The sequence below is a fragment of the Haemaphysalis longicornis genome, unplaced genomic scaffold (genome assembly GCF_048455015.1).
Source record: "Haemaphysalis longicornis isolate Haplotype H1 unplaced genomic scaffold, Haemaphysalis longicornis Haplotype H1 scaffold_1, whole genome shotgun sequence".
Lineage (NCBI taxonomy): Eukaryota > Metazoa > Arthropoda > Arachnida > Ixodida > Ixodidae > Haemaphysalis > Haemaphysalis longicornis.
The window spans coordinates 314,663,615-314,677,027 of record NW_027526203.1 but is presented as its reverse complement, the minus strand read 5'-3'; the positions used below and the strand labels follow the sequence as shown (position 1 = coordinate 314,677,027).

The 13,413-nt window shown below is 42.5% G+C and overlaps 1 protein-coding gene across 12 annotated transcripts in view; it reads left to right on the top strand.

Moving 5' to 3' along the window:
• LOC144150613 (uncharacterized) overlaps positions 1-13,190 on the top strand; it is an 88,602-nt gene extending 75,412 nt beyond the window's left edge. For all 12 annotated transcript variants that reach the window (XM_077682173.1, XM_077682172.1, XM_077682167.1 and 9 more), the window contains 5 exons: positions 2,184-2,380; positions 6,779-6,919; positions 8,504-8,593; positions 9,668-9,716; positions 12,498-13,190. In XM_077682173.1, coding sequence (XP_077538299.1) covers positions 2,184-2,380; positions 6,779-6,919; positions 8,504-8,593; positions 9,668-9,716; positions 12,498-12,580 — 560 coding nt within the window. In that variant the 3' untranslated portion in view covers positions 12,581-13,190. The remainder of the gene's footprint in view (positions 1-2,183; positions 2,381-6,778; positions 6,920-8,503; positions 8,594-9,667; positions 9,717-12,497) is intronic.
• Positions 13,191-13,413: the final 223 nt, after the last annotated feature.

Sequence of the window (13,413 nt, the reverse complement as noted above, 5' to 3'; positions counted from 1 at the left end):
TTATTGTTGGAGGGCCCCAGGTAATCAAAGATAGCGTGTAGCTGTTCCTAACCTTGATGTGTACCTCATAAAGGTGTAGCTAAATGCTTCTGGCCTGTGCATAGCTCTGATGTGTATAGCCTCAATTTTCCAAATTTGATCCCATGTGTTTTCACAGTTGCTTTGATCTGAGCTCCAACTAGGTATACCATTTTGTGTACTCTGTAGGTGATATCAGATTGCAACTCATTGGCTTGCACTTGTCAAGTCCTAATTTGAATTTCTGTGGCAGCCATTGGTGATGTACTCACAAGCAAAAGCGGCAACCAACTTTTAAAGGGACAGACAACCGACTTTTGTCGAGTACTATATTCTCAATCCCAAATGAAAGGGCATCACTTGAAGCACATTAACAAGAAGCGGTATTGCTGATAATGCCCTAGAACTTTTTAAATTGAAATTTTTAGATCTACGAGCCATATGTGTCCTCCCAAAAACAATGCTGGCAACCATGACATAGAGTAGCTCGGCAACATACTTTTTTTTGTCTGTATGCGAAATAAAAAACGATATTTAAAAACTTGCCCCCAGCTAAAAAAGTTTGAATCGCAGGCTTTTCTGTTCCTTTATGTGTGTGTTTAATGCAACGGTCTATTTTGCACGAATGCGCCATCTGTTGGGATAGACCAGTGATTCTCAAATGGGGGTCCGCGGACCCCTGGGGGTCCGAGAGAGCATTTGAGGGGTCCGCGAAGCCTACCTCAAAGCTTTTACTCCCGCCATTCTTTTGTCGATTTTGCCAGCACTTTCTTGCAATGCGAAAAATCTAGCTTTGTCGCATTACATGTACGTTTAGTTTCTCCGCGTAGCACCTATTTTAACAACTGCTTTTTGCACGACAAGCCAGCTATGAGAAGGAAAAAAGCATACACAGAAGAGGCAATATATAGGTGTTTAGAAGAATTTTAGATTCAAGACCAGATTGTTTAACATGGTGCGCATCGTCATTAGCATCAACCATAAAAGGCGGGCATCGAATAAGTGTGTTGGCTAGGTAAGCTGCAAGTAGAAATTGTTTGACGTTATGACACCAAACAACATATGCTCCATCGTGGGCTCCCCCATCACTTTAGCAAGCCCAAAAGGGGTCCCCGGGGCAGTCATGGCTGAGAACCACTGGGATAGAGAATCTGGCTTCACGTTGAGGAGGTCGGAAGTCGGATTCTCCCGGGCCGCGTCCTTTTTTTTTTAAGCTGCGGTTGGCGTATTTGGAAACTGAAGTCGAATATTTTGGCAGAACAAACGCCTCTGACTCAGGCAGAATCGTCAAAGCTCCTTTACTGGGTCTGTTTACTTAACGCTGCCGTTGATTCTGGGCATGAAGGCTCAGTTAGCCACACTGAGAGCAACCCAGCGGCGGCGTGTCTTAAAAATTTTCAAAATAATATTTAAAAATACATATACAATTTAAACGTATACAAATACTTGTGTTAAAAAGGTTTTCAATAAGTGAAAAAACTTTTCAGCAGTTACAGTAGCTGCTAGGTTTGCAGGTCACGTGACCGGGACACATTGTAATGTCAAGTCTCGACACTACGAACCGCCACCCCTCCGATTTCAGAAATTTTGCTGCCAAATGAAAATTATTTTTGCCAATTTGTTTATAAAGTGCTTGTGGTTCCCGGGCTATATAAAACACTGGCTTTCATATGAGCTAGAGAACGTATACGTGACAAAAATCGGTTGTCCGTCCCTTTAATAAAAGCAATTTGTATAAAATAATTGAATCCATAGCCACAGCATACTGTAGTGGTTACATCAGTCATGTCAGCATTTGCATACAGCAATCAAAATCTGATTACTAGTTCAAGCGTTCTGCTAAGTGGTTTCTTGTTTGTCCCACCGGCACATACGGTATGTTGTATGGAACTTGGCTTGCATGGAAGTCATGCAGATCAAATAGTTTTGTTGAGGTAAAATATGCATTATAAAGGATCCTTTGTGAGCATGAAAAGAATCTGGTTAATCTGCACAATTATTCATTTGATTCTGTTTTGTGCCCCTTATGCGGTTAGTTAAACATGCAACCTAGGTAATTTCAAGCCACATTCTCAGTTTGTGCACTGCATGGTAAAGAGAGTGTAGAGCAATTGGTGACAGGCAGTGCCAGAGCTTCAGTGGCATTTTATTTTTTCTCTGTCCAGCCTTGAAGAGTGGATTTCCTGTGATATCCTGCACCCTGTCGTCCCCCGGTGTTCGCATGTGTGCCATCGTCCAGCCAACAGATCATGAAGAGCTCAAAGCACAAGTTGACAAGAGTATCTACTTGATTCGCAAAGTGGAATCCTCCGTTCGGAATGCAATAGATGCCCTTGCTGATTTTGCATCTGACTGCACTGAGGTAACTATTATTTAATCGTCATTTTACCCCCCTTTATTAAATGTGTGGAGCAGGTGCCTCTTTAAGTGTGGGGATAATTTAATTGGGGAGGGGGAGGGACAGCTTCATCACAAATAAACAAAATGTAGGATGGGAAGGTGGCATGGGCATGCTCAGTGTTGTACAATAATTTGTGGAACTGTTTTCAAGTGTGGTGGGACCTCTGCCACTTGTACTGGAAATTCTCTTAGAAAGAAAATATCTTGCTGCTGAGGTCTTGGTCTGAGACCTGGTTATTGTAAATTATTGTTTTTTCAGTTTGTACGATTAGCATAGTTCAAAGAAATCTAGGCTGGAGTGAATGTTCATTGCCGCATATAAGACAGGGTGTTCGATCTTAGCTGCATTCCAGTTTTTGCATTTTTTACGTCTTGGTGGCTGCCATAAAACGGAGTAATAGTCCGAATAATTAGCATTTAAACTAACGTCTATGAGCTTTTAGTGGCGAATTTCACTGGTCTCCTTGGAGCAGGATTTTTTTTCTTCTTTGTTTCTGGAAAGTAAAAAGGAAAATCTCGTGCTTTGCTTGTCAATCTGGAGCATGTCTGTCTGTTTTGCTGGTTGGTTGGGATCAGGTTACTTTGCGACTGAGTGCTCAAACTTGCTCCAGCCTGATGAGTTGAATTTGACCGGAATTCCAAGTTTGCTTCCGGTATATCTGGTAGAAATACTGAATGGTGTGGTGGTGCCAGTGGCCACAAGCTACAAGCCTGTCATCCGCTAATGCATTATTGTCAGTCTGATTTTTAAAGACGATAGTCTTTCTTGGGCTCCTTAAACCCAGAAATTTTGGTCTGTCTGTATGTCTGTATGTCTGTCCGTCTGTCTGTCTGTGACTCGATTCAGCCACCCGGCCAAAGCAAAACAATGCCTGCCCATTAGTCTTATATAGTCACAGCTAAATCTATCCGTCTATGTCCGGTGTAAGGTTCATACTTGTCAACATTGTTGAAGAAGAACAAGACATTACGCAAATATGAGACAGCAAATCAATACAGAAGTGATATTTGCAGTGTTCCTTTATAATTTGCAGTGTTCCTTTATAAAAAAATCAAACATGCTTGCTTTTGCGAAATTAAATACTTCATCAACTGCAGAAAAAGAATTCACTTCGCCGTCGCCTACTGTCGCCCGCGCCACTATAGCTTCTGGCGCCATTTTAAGAAATCAACCGGCAACAGTTACGCAAGGTTCCACTAGATAGGTTCCACGTTCTGCTTGCAACGCACGTGGAGTAGGGAAACGCGGTTCTATAAACGTTGAAGTAGGGCGCCTCGATTAACGCGCGTCTCCGCCGCACAGCAGCGTTCGCATCGAGACAACCGGTTTGGAGCAGTGGAACGCGGGAAATTTAAAATGATTTAAGCAAACCTTTGACGTCTTTACCTTGGGAGGAGCGCGACGCAAGAGGAACAACATGAGAGGTGAGCGGCAAAGCGAAGGGAGGCATTTACTTCGCAATAGCCGATAAGGACTATCGTCTTTTGACGACATTTGCAACGAAAGGAGCAGATACGCGGCCAATTTTTTTGTGTGTGTGTGTGTGTGTGTGTGTGTGTTCACGAAATCTTAAGTGTGCGGGGGGGGGGGGGCTCTCTGTGTTGAAGCATTATTGTGTTTTGCGGAAAACCTTGCGCACCATCCAAACAGATTGAATGGAAGAAACCTCTACTGTATTCATCACGGGAGTTGCAAAATAGAGGGGAAGATCTTGAGGGGTAGGAGGGGAAGAGACGAGCTCAAACGGGCAGCGTGTTTGTTGCTTCATTGCTTTCATTGTCCAATCCAGATCTCCCAGTGAAATTCGCCGCAAGTTCTGGTTTTAGGCTGCATGTCATTGTGAGAAAATTGGATGTAGGTAACACATGCAGATAGGCCACTCAATAAAAATCCCAAACCACCTCAGTTATCATTAGTGTCCCCAAAGTACATTACCGTTTTTGGAATACCATATCGCATACCTACTGTTGGTTGCCACGTATGACCAAAAAATGGGATGTGGCTGTTTCTTTATTTATTTTTTTAATTTGCAGCAGCTAATATCTTTAAGTGTCTCTGACTTTTATGCTTTATTTTAGGGACTTTCTTAAAAAAGTTTGGGCGCCAAGTTTTAACTCTTTCGTTACCGCGGGAAATTGGCCAATTTTTAAGGGTCTAGCAAAACATTTTTTTGCGTTGTACATATTGGTTAGGCACACATTGCAGTGACATAAAATGCAGAATATTCCACGCGCTTTCCAATGACATCAGTTTTAATAATGTTTTCCTAAATAATGATTGCGAAAAAAATTATCGAATTTCTGTCCACGCGTCGAAGAAAATAAGGAAACGTAAGTTGTGTACAATAAACCACCAGTAGTAGAAAAAATTGAGAATATACATTTTGTAGGTACACATTTCAAAAACCCATCCTAGAAAAAAAATTGAGTTGCGCAGTACAATTTGTGAGATGTAAAAGAAAATGTTAGCCCGCGTGGTGCCCGTGCCATGTGGTGAAGCCGAACCACTATTTCAAATTTTGCTATTTTGGATGGTTCTTTAGAAGAAATCTGTTGGTTTGACATTATTAAAGGCCCAAATTAGCCTCCACGTGATGTAAAAACACCTTGTCAATGATTATGACCGGCACAATATTGAAGGCAAGCAAGCGATGTGAAAAAATCAGCTTGGGGTTGAGAATCAAACTCGTTGGTGGATGTTTGTTGACGTTCTGATAATCACTTATCAGTCAGAACTTTCATTTGCAGTTTATTATCATGTTCTGACTCACTATGGTAGCCTTGCTTGCAGTAATAAGGTACGATGCGCTAGAATCATGCCCAGGAAGCTTTCACCACCAAGCCGCCATCGGGCTGTGAAACGAGTTCAGCACTCCAAGCCTACTACATTGCAGCCCCACCTAACAAGTTCGAAGAGAAACAAATGCAAGGCTGTTGGAGACTCTGTCAGAATAGACTACTACTAAGAAGCGACACTAGACCTTCCGGAAATATCCTCGTATGAAACCGAAACTGGCCGGTAAACAGCTGGCGGTGTTCAAGGCCGATTGGAAGCGTTCTCCTCGTCTGAACTGACACCCGACGACTTGGTGTTATCGTTTGACTTTCAGCGGAAGCTCTTATCGCAGAAGCAAGGCGTAGATAAAGTGTAAGCGCGTGCGGCATGCTTGTTTGAGGAGCAGTAGCGGGCAACGGAGGCGCCATGGCAAATGAGTTTGTAGTTCGGTAACTGCGTAGTAGCGCCAAATATGAATTTCGCAATGCAAAAACGAAACCGAAACTTCTGGAAACTGGTTGAAAATGTCCGGTACACTTGCTAGACATGCGAGGGACCATCAGAAATAAGCTTTGGGAGAATATAGCTGCCCTTTGTCCGAACCAAAGATCATTAGTGAATAGCTGGGGCCATTTTCAAGTAATTATCACCTCTCAACACTGTCGGACTACAAAGCTCACCGTATTATTTGGTATTTGACTTGCCGGGAGCTTTTTCACGAAAAAAATATTATGGTAATGCAGCCTAGTGACGATCTGCATGCTTTTTTTCTCAAGGGCAGCAGCCACGCCCCCTTCCTCAAAAACACACGCACCTCAGCTCGCAAAAAACGCCGTCAAAAATCCCAGTGTCGCTGGAGCGGGAAACTGATTCTAAAAGGGCAGTGCCTAGACTAACCACTGACCGCATTAGGTGCACGAGAAATGACTACAACATGTCGAAATAGGCAATATAAATCATCGATCACCGGTGATCGATTTGAATAGGCGTGGTAACGAAAGAGTTAAGCTGTCCAGTATTTACAGTAAGTAAAACAGGCCATTTGTGAGGCCCAAGCCGGAATGGGTTCAAAAACCAACACAATGTTATCTATGGCAACAAGGCAAGTAGAAGTGTAAAGAGTAATGCACAAAAGCAGAGCATTGGTAATGAACATGCAAAAAAAATATGTAATGATAGATGATCACGGCAGCTTCAACACGTTTCTGTCACAGTTAATGTTATACAACTCCTTTGCTCTAACAAAGCATGTACTGCTTTAATCAAATTCAATACGCTTAAGTTAAATGCCTTATCATTTAATACAGTTCTTGTTTCTTTTTGTAAAAATTCCGGAATTTGAACGCACGCTAAAATTCCCCCCCCCCCCCCCCCCCACACACACACACACACTTTAGCATGGTATAGGCCTATAATCTGTAGCCATTTGGTCTGTGATCTAGGTGTAGTGTCAGAATGTTATACACTCCCAGTCCCCCGCCCCTCAAAAAAAAAAAATAATAATAACGTGGTGTGCGAATTGTAGTTGAGGTTGATAGCTGTTAGCCTGTCTGTTCACATGTAACCTCGTTGTACTGACTGCAGCCTCCACAGTGCAACAGCCTGCTCCAGGACGTGGAACGTGGTTGCCAAAGCATCAAGGCATGCCTGACTGAAATCTTCAAGTTGATCTGCAGTTTCACCATTGCTCAATCACCAGAGCTCAGAGATGACCAGGGCTTTGAGGTGATATATGTGTGCGCACAAACTAGGCGTGCTAGTGTGCCAATGTTCATTTTTAACTACGTATGTGCGGTTAGTGCCTTCATCTGAACTTTATGCCACATTAGACTGAAGGAGTCAGGAATACGGTTATAGACAGCTATTAACTAACTAGTCAGGAAACTTAGTTTTTGCCTGCTGTGTTGCAAATGTATTGGCAGCACTGCTCAATGCCCAAGCAGCATGAAGACGCTAACTTTTCAGCTACAATTTCCCAGAAAAACATAGTCCCTGTGTGTTTGCACTGGGTCAATATCACAAGCAAAAACTCAAGCAGACTGCATAACTGTGCTCTGTTCTGTGATAAAGTAAAAGCAAGGAAATGGCAGGCAAAAAACTATCAAAAAGAACTCTGTCACTGAGGGATATGGTGCCAGATGCAGGAATGTTAATTTTGCTGGTGGTAACATGGCTGATACCGTCATAGTGTCATTAGCCTAGCTTGTGTGCTCGGCAGGGCTTGGCACATTTCCTCAAAGGACGAAGCCTTGCTTCTTTCTTCTCGAAATTGGCTCTAGTAAGTGCATACACGCACACTCAGTACTGACTTCATGCGCTGGGAGGACCAGAGCGTGCAACTGCACCTTAGTCATTATGAAAGCTATTACAAACATTTCATACGTGTGATGTTACGATATGTGTGATGTTAGTTTATGATGGTGAACATGTATCTACTGTGAGAATAGGAATTGTATTTGCTGTTTGTGAGTTTGTTGTAAATAAAAGATTGATCGTTTGTTGGAGTTGGGCTGGCAAAGCACTGCTTAGGAGGAAGTGCGAATTGCCTGCGTGCTTGTGAAGCCCGAAATAGCTGCCTGAGAAAGCTTTGCACTTCCTGGAACCCAGAAAGAGTAACTAGAAAACTTCTGCAGTGTTATGTTGCACAAGTTTGCAGTTGTCTTGAAGAGTAGTGGTCTTTTGCAGCAGCATGAAAGGCAGCAGGACTGAAGAAAAGGTGACAGCACAACGATGTCTTGTCCCCATTTCTTCAGTTTCGCATTGCTGTAGGACAATGAACTAGTGCCAACTGGCCGAACTTTGGGTCCTGACCATCTCTTGCCATTGGTATACAAAGGAAATTTTTACGCAGTATTTTGTTGGTGTTGTCCCTTCCTCAATCTTCAAAAGCTGAATTTGACAAGGAGATTATACGAGCCAAAGGAAAGCTGTGAAGTGTTGTTTTTGGGAGCACGAGAGCACTTTATTAGGTAATTTTTGGCTGCTATCAAAAGGTGGGTGCAGAATATAAACAGTTTTTTTCCTTTTCACACTGCAGTGTGAAATGAAGCGAACCAAGGAAGGGTGGCATTGACGTCTGTGGTAGCTAATTTGAGTAGTAGTTTCAAAACTAGGTTCTCAGTTGATAATGTCTACTTTTGTTAGCCTCGTTCATACAGATAAAGCATGGGGTCCTGTGCCCTCACATCCAGGAAAGACATAGCAGTGTTACGTGTGCATTGAGGCTGCCAGCGTATCCGCTTCCTCTGTATGTGCCCCTATTTATGCCCCTCCTTCTTTCTTCTTCTTTCTGCTTTTTTCTTTCCACAGTACAAGCAGCTCAAGCTGGAGCTGAACAAACTGCAGGAGAAGCATTCTCAGCAAAGTGCCGAGCTTCAACTTGCCCTGGAACAGATATCTGTGAGTTTAAAAATGCCTTTGTTTATTTGCATCCTCTGGGGTGTTGAGAAATAAGTGTGCTATTAGCGCTCTTGACATTGTCAATGCTCTGACAGGCTAAAATTATGATAGTTCACATCCACCTAGCAGCTGTCTCATGGCTTTCACCTGCACCTTTAAACTAAAATGGAGTGCGTATGTGAGAGTCCGTCTGTGTAGGAAGTGCAGTCATTATGCGAGTAAATATTGGCCCAGCCTATGTACAGGCCTTTTTATTGTGTAACACAAAACCAACCAGACTGAGATATCCTATTTCTGACGATTCCACTGAATTAGGAAAACTGCCAGACTTCTTTTGTTCCAGATCATATAAAGGATCTTATTCCGAACAAGGTAGAATTTTTTTATTCTGCACTGACGGGCATAGAGATGCGTGTCGCACCTGCACTTTTGTTTTGCAGTCCACCATTAGCCCTACCATTTTTCACCAGGGCTAATAATGAAATCTTAAATTTTCTCGCTGTAATCAATTTTTGCAATCCTGAGTTCAAAGCAGTAAGCTTTGACGGTGTTCGTGCATCTAATCATTTGCTTTTGTGATCGAAGTTCTGAAAGGTTTGCAGAAAATTTTTGTAATTATAAAAATGAGAGATGATTACTTTTCCAAATGACTTCTTGAGTGTTATGGTATTTCAGCTCATTACAGAATGAGATGTCATGTAATTGATCATAATATGACTTGACATGTTTCAAGACTGATGAGAGCCCTTCAATGATGAAGAAACAAGCAAAAAAAAACGGCTGTCTGTCGCTATCATTAGTTGTGCATTTTGCCATGCTTTCTCAGCTTGGTGCACCTGTGGGCTGTCTCATTTACTTTACTTTAATCTTTTTTGTGTGTGTGTTTGTATGTGTGTAGCAACTCATGTGATCAGCAGGTGTAGCTGCAGCTATAACTGGTGCAAAACTCAGATCTGTACTGAACTGTGCGCCGTTACCTGTCCAGCTAAGTGGCTGCCTAAAGCATTGAAGGACTCTGATATTTCTATGGAAGCGCGACTGCAGCTTCCTTCAGTTTCCTGCCTTTACTTTCAGTCCTTCAAGGAGAAAAAAGAAGGCATGGAGCGAGCCATTTCCCGCCAGTGTAAGTTCCTCTCACTTCTTTTCTGTAGTAGTGTTGTCAAACCTATGAACTTGAATGTGCCAAGTTCCAGCCTTCGTTGAACGGATTTTGGAAATGATAAGCTTCCCTATAAGTGAAGGTAGAGAATTTGAGGCACTATATTAGGTGTTAGCCTACTGCTGTGAAAGTCGGCTTTTCCAAACTACGTACATGCACAGGAATGGTTCATCTGGGGCCAGCTCTACAAAGCATTGTCTCATAGACTATGAAATGTACCTGGCCCGAAGCAAAAATTTGTCAGTTTGTGCCTGCAGCATCACCATTGTCATGGCCATCACGACCTGTTCTTTGCTTCCACGAGAGCAGAATAATGATGAGTGGGATCTTGATTCCCGTTAGGGGTAGTGCCCAGTTGTCCAATAGTGTGACGATCTCTTTGATCCATTTGCGGATGCAAGAGCTCCCGCCCTGACCTTCTTTCTTTCTTCATGGCCATGGTAGCAGAGAATATGGCCGGCATTAAACACCTTCACCTGTTCTCTTAACCTTACCTAATCCTATGACATCCAGTTTATTGCCCTGAAGCTCCTGTAGTAGCAAAGCTGAGCTGCCCTTGTTAGACAGAGACCTAGTGTTAAAAAGGCCATGAAGACAAAATACAAGTGCTTTATTCAAAAGATTTGGTGCCTTATAGTGCCCCCAGCACTTGTCCAACAGCAAACGATGCTTTATTCACTACGAAATTAAACAATTTAAGCCAAATTTTGATTCTCACACTTTATGTTAAATTACACCAGTTAATTGGCATTACCATAACTTCCATAACCTTGGCCATAAACTTCCATAACTTCCATAACCATACCATAACCTTGGCGTTACCATAACTTCAGATCTCACCTGGTTATCCCATGTCATGAATATTAGCAATGACGCTAACCGTGTACTTGGCTATCTTCGAAGAAACTTGCGCCTCGCTCTGCCTTCCATTAACCATTTGAGGGTCGATTTTTTTTTATTGCTGATTTAAATTCTATGGACGAATCTATATAGAGAAAAAAATAATCAAATTTTTTTTGGGTGACCGTAAAGTGACAAAAAAATCATTTGTGTTGTCACATACATGTGGTTTATTATGGCGTTACACAAGAAAAATTCTAAACAAAAACGAGAGAGTAACAAGCCGCCACCTTTTGAGTGAATCAAAATCAGATAGACATCAGTTCCACTGGCGCAAAAAGCGGGAAACGCCCGGAGGACGATACCGAAACCAGCCGCTGCGCGCTTGCCGGCGCGCGCCGCGCGGCTGGATGCGGGAGCGATAGACGGCGCACCACCCATAAAATACAAAAAAAAAAGAGAGAGAGAGAAAAGAGCCTCATCAGTTTCGCAGGCGACCTTGGTCTATGGCAGGCGCAAGAAGCGAGAGGCACCCGGGTACCCGGTGGGCGATACCCAGCGCGCCCCCTCGTTAGCAGATGCGCAAGCGATAGCCGGCGCGCCACTGAAGTAAATCATAAAAAAATAAAAAGAAGAGCCATCGGCGCAAGAAAAAAATTTGACGTATTTCCGAAGTGTGGCAGCACATGCCAAGCAAGAGAAGTTGACGAAAAAGCCACGCTTTTTAAAGATACAAGCGATGCCGTACATATACGTCATTGACCATTTTGAAAGTGTTTGCCGATGCCGTACATGTACGGCCGTGACCCTCAAAGGGTTAAACTTCCCTTGAACTCTGCGTATGACTGCTTACGTTTTTCTAAAACGTCTATTTGCATTAAACAAAAGCTGTAAAATTTAAAAACTATGAAGTGATATTTCATTAAAAAAAAAGTTACTCAGTCTTTAGTGCCCTTTACCCTAGCATGAGCCGTGGCAGGCGCGCTTGGCTTCATTTTGCTCATGCTGAGCCCCCGTATGCGAAAGAGACGCAAGAACAGCATCGCAAAAAAGAAGAGCTAACATAGACTTGCTTCCTGCAGGAATGCACCCTGAATATTTTTCTATTTTTTTAGGGAGACAAAAGTGCCTAACCATTACTATTAGCACAACTTGAAAATATTTTAATACTGAAACTGGGATGATAGAGTTAAACGTAAAATAAGGTATTACACAACCAAATATTCAGGAGGGGGGGGGGGGGGGGGAGAGACAAATATTCACCCATGCCTAAATAGAACCTTGAACTTGTAACATTCTATAATATGGAATGTTACAGGAATTGTACATATTTATATGGGCATGCATATAGTCTGTGTATGCACATAAAAGACATTGTGCAATTTTAACAGACTATGACTTTCATTTTTGATGCGGTGTTTAGCACAGCTATAATTTTTGAAGAGAGTATAGCTTTGGTATATTACAGGTGCACTATTCAGTCTTGTTAGAACACTGACAAATGCAAGCTGTAGGTTATCAAAAATTTGGCTGCAGAAGTTATGTAACTTCTTTTACCACGGAGGCAAAGACTGATTGCGTATTTGTTATCAGTATGCCGAAACACACGAAATGAAAAAATTCCTAGTGCTTAGGTTAAAAAGCGACAAGAGTGGCTTTAAGACCTTTTAAAGGGAAATGAAGGATCCTCTGACTGGTCCATAGTGTATTTGCTGGAGACTTTGTAGATGGACGACTGGGTGCATGTCAAAGTGGGAAAGCACTAAGACGCGCCTGTTGCTTCTTGCTATGTCCCGTCTTGGCACTGTTCCATTTTAACCGGTATTTGCCACTTGTCAATTTTGCTTGTTGGTTATAGTAGTGCTGTCTGGGGCTGATAGCCAAACACTGCTGTTTTTTGCGCAGTGAACAAGACGAAGATGGTACTGAAGCAGACGAAAGGCAACCTGATAATGCGTGCAAGAGACGCCAAGCCAGACAAGAAATGACCGACTTTGGCATCGTAGCTGTACAGACCTAGCGTTCCACATACAGCGTTACCTTTTTTTCATGCTGGTCAAGGCCGGTCGTGTATTGTGTCTTACTGCAGTGTATTCAAACCTCAATCACATCAGAAGTATCTCGCATTGTTTTTATTTTGGCGTGCAAAAAAAAAAAATGCAAGCTGCTGCAATGGCAGTACGATGGGTTTCACTTATACCCAGATTTAAAGGCTCAAACTGCTAGAGTGACTGAACATTTAGTTTTTACCATTACAGCTTTTCCTTTTGCTGTAAGCTTTGATTGGGGCCACATTTACATTTATATTCAGCATCTCGTCTTAACAGCGGCCACTTTTTATTACCAGTGTGTAGCATTTAAGTTGTGGTAAAAGACGTGTAAGCCCTTGTAGTGCCCCCCCTATTCCAGTGCACGACTTTCTGCATGTTAAGCACCTCACTTGCAGCTTATCATAAGCAGTTTTAATTTGTCCATGCATGTTGTTAAAGGATCATTGATTTGCAACATGCTGAACGGGCTCTGTAGTGACCAGGTAGTCTCATTGTACATAACACATGTACCCGGTTATGAAAATACAGACCACTGTTGAAAGCCTGGTGTCTGTCTGCCTCTCTCTGCGACACATGTCTGTCCTTTGCTGGAACACCGTGTCAAAAGGGAATGTGTCTGTACTTTGGCTGCCGCAAGCAAGTTTTTTCATTCAGGAAAATAACGTTTACAGTTGTTGACTTGCACACATGGCATGGTTATAGTTATTTGTATCAACTTGCGGTTAGCGTTATAGTTATTGTAATTTGATCCTCGTGCAATAGCAATAAAT